The sequence below is a fragment of the Primulina eburnea genome, chromosome 6, assembly GCF_022965805.1.
Source record: "Primulina eburnea isolate SZY01 chromosome 6, ASM2296580v1, whole genome shotgun sequence".
NCBI lineage: Eukaryota > Viridiplantae > Streptophyta > Magnoliopsida > Lamiales > Gesneriaceae > Primulina > Primulina eburnea.
Genome location: NC_133106.1, coordinates 20,184,987 through 20,188,360, shown reverse-complemented (window position 1 = coordinate 20,188,360; position 3,374 = coordinate 20,184,987). Strand labels below are relative to the sequence as shown.

The 3,374-nt window shown below is 35.7% G+C and overlaps 1 protein-coding gene across 1 annotated transcript; it reads left to right on the top strand.

The window, feature by feature from the left end:
- Positions 1 to 914: 914 nt before the first annotated feature.
- LOC140833852 (serine/threonine-protein kinase 54-like) lies at positions 915 to 2,984 on the top strand. The gene is made up of 5 exons (XM_073198308.1): positions 915 to 1,072; positions 1,179 to 1,384; positions 1,452 to 1,626; positions 2,077 to 2,211; positions 2,531 to 2,984. The coding sequence occupies exons 1-5, from the start codon at positions 980 to 982 to the stop codon at positions 2,735 to 2,737; spliced, it is 816 nt and encodes a 271-aa protein (XP_073054409.1). The 5' UTR covers positions 915 to 979; the 3' UTR covers positions 2,738 to 2,984.
- Positions 2,985 to 3,374: the final 390 nt, after the last annotated feature.

Below are 3,374 nucleotides of genomic sequence, written 5' to 3'. Positions count from 1 at the left end.
GATTTTAAAACTTAGATAGTTGTGCAGCTTTTTTTTTTTTTTTTTAAATCTCTAATCCTTTTCAAATAATCTACAAACTTCTTCGTGATTAAAGATATATAGTCTTCACAGAGGTCCGATCATTGATTTCTTGTGATTGAAGATCGTTGTAGGAGTCGTTAGAAACTTGGAAGTATTAATCTTACCTTTGTCCTTCTTTTGTAAGTCAATGTTTATCTCGAATGTACGAAGGGATTTGATCAAGTCATATCGTGCGAGTTGAGTTGTATCTCGTGCTTCATCAATTGCACATATCTTGATATTGAAGCGCTCCGGAAGTGATCTTGATACTTTACTGACCAATCTTTCATTTGAAATTGGATCACCAAAGCTGAATGTTTCATTGGCTATCTTTCTCATGCGACGATCATACTCTGTGCATTGCCCACCATTGACGCTGCATTTTTTTCTCGCAGTTTGTATGTTAAATATTAAATTTATTAGGTTCACTTGAACAATCACTGTATTATAACGTAGTACCCTTGACTTGAAATTACCTCAGGGGTCTGATCAGTAACCTTAGAAGATAAATGTGAGTTGTGGTCTAATTTTCATTGTAAAAGTATTTGATTTACTTCCTGTCCTAGTTGTGACTTTGAGAGACTTGCAGTTATTTGTTTGTTTGACGTTAGATACGGAGTGAAACACTTGTATGGAATATTGGATAAAAAATCTGAATTCTGACAATAACTTTGTGTCGAGTTGTTTAAGTTCTGTCTTAGATTGTCTGACTGACATTGTTGTTAACATTTTGTAATAGCCCTAGGTTACTTGGATGTTTTTGTATTACAAAAGTTGTGCAATCCTGTTTTCAGCTGCATTAAATGCCATTCTCGAGATAGATCATTGATATTTCTTATTATATGTTCTCATCAGTGCTGACAATGACAATATTACTCATCCTTTTTCAGTGAAGTTGCTTGACTGGGGAGAAGATGGCATGGCCACAGCTGCGGAAACTGCCGCTCTCCGTGCATCATTTAAACAAGAGGTCGCTGTTTGGCACAAGCTTGACCACCCAAATGTTACCAGAGTAAATTTCCGACCTCGATCTCTTCTATTCTATGGTCTTTATATAGTCATATGTCAATTATACTATGTATTGTTTCTTCCTACTTGAAATGATTATGTTTTCACAGTTTGTTGGTGCTTCAATGGGGACTTCAGAAATCAAAATCCCGTCCAAGAACACTTCTGAGAACAATACCAACCTTCCATTGAGAGCATGTTGTGTCGTCGTGGAATTTCTTGCTGGAGGGACGTTGAAGAACTACTTATTCAAGAATAGGAAGAAGAAGCTCGCCTTTAAAATTGTGATACAACTTGCTTTGGACCTATCTAGAGGGTAATTTTAAAATTTTTAACTCGAGATTTTTTAAGCTAATACTTACCATTATTGAATATCCTCTCAGGCTTAGCTATCTGCACTCGAAGAAAATTGTACATCGAGATGTCAAAGCTGAAAACATGCTATTAGATTCTCAGAGAACTCTGAAAATTGCCGACTTTGGTGTGGCTCGTGTTGAAGCTCAAAACCCCAAGGACATGACTGGCGAAACTGGAACCTTAGGCTATATGGCCCCTGAGGTATACATGGATGAGTTATTACATTCGAGACACGTTAATTTATAAATTTTTACTCTGAAGTTTTTTCATTTAAATAGAAACGGTGTTTATGCTCAACCTCCCCCTGTATATAGTATGGATAGAAACTTAATTAGGAATAAGACCGAGTTCTTGTTGTGAAACCATAAAATATAGCTAGGTGTTAACAGTATAATTAAAATATTATAAATTGTACAACCAAAGCGTGACATTTTGATAATTGAACATAAGAGTAGGGACAATTATTGCTGTCAAGCACATTATAGTTAGCATATAAGTTTATCTAAATTTCATTACAATAATTACCATTTTCGCATTACTATAATGTGCTTGACAGCAATAATCATCCCTATTTACGTATGAATTTCATTACGACAATTACCATTTTCGCATAAATATTGAAGGTGAAACATTTATTTCATATTTTCTTAGGTACTGGATGGGAAGCCCTATAACCGAAAATGTGATGTCTACAGCTTTGGTATATGTTTATGGGAAATATATTGCTGTGATCTGCCTTATCCGGATCTTAGCTTCGCTGAGGTTTCTTCTGCTGTTGTTCGACAGGTAGTTTACTTATATAAAACCGAAATTTTACTTTCTTTTTAGACCATTGATCATCTTGTGTTGAAATATCTTTTGTTGGATCAAGTGGATGAGGGACAATGTAAACGGAACCCCCTTTCTTTCTTACTTTGTTTCTGGTTCAATGTTATGTAGCAGTTCTATGTTTGTAGTTGATTTGTCGAACATGAATGTTTTTTTATTTATTAGATTAGATGGTGCCAAGAGAATATGAAGGATCCCACAAAATGGCATATATTCTTTACAATTTTCTCTCATCAATCAGAAACTCATTTACATTTTACATCATCTACCTTTGTAGAATTTGAGGCCGGAGATTCCTCGGTGTTGTCCCACTTCCGTTGTAAGTATCATGAAAAAGTGCTGGGATGCGAACCCAGAGAAGCGACCAGACATGGATGAGGTCGTAAGACTGCTGGAAGCAATCGACACGAGCAAAGGAGGTGGAATGATACCAGAAGATCAGGCTGGAGGGTGTTTCTGCTTCGCTCCCACTCGAGGACCGTAATTAGCTCTGCTTTTTTATTTTTCCATCCTTATACACGGGTTGATTGGATGTTCCCATATATTTAGTAGATCAACCAGGGAAGAATTTGTCAATGATGTTCTGAGTCCTTTCACGAGTTATATAGTTTATTCCTTCACGATTTTTGTAGCGATGATGTATTAAATATGTCGATTGTTGGAAGGAATATTTATTTCGATCAAATGCTTCAAAGTATTTTATATACTTAGATTGCACTTGCTTGATGTGATGAAGATGAAGATGAAGCTAGAGAGTTTCCGAGTGCGTGTTTGCCAATTTTAAGCAGCAAATGTTAATTAACAGGATTTTTATAGAAAGGGTAGCACAATTTAATGGCAAAAACTTGTGTGAGATGTTCTCACGGGGTTTTTTGAGACAGATCTTTTATTTGGGTCATCTATGAAAAAATATTACTTTTTATGCTAAAGGTATTATTTTTTATTGTGAATATTGACAGGGTTGACCTCGTCTCACAGATAAAGATTGTGAGACTGTTTCACAAGATACCTACTCCAATTTAATTATGATGGCAATTGGCCGAGTATGGGTCGGACTTGAAATTCGATATGTTAAAATTTCGAATGTCTCATACCCATTTCGATTCATATCCAAATTTTAA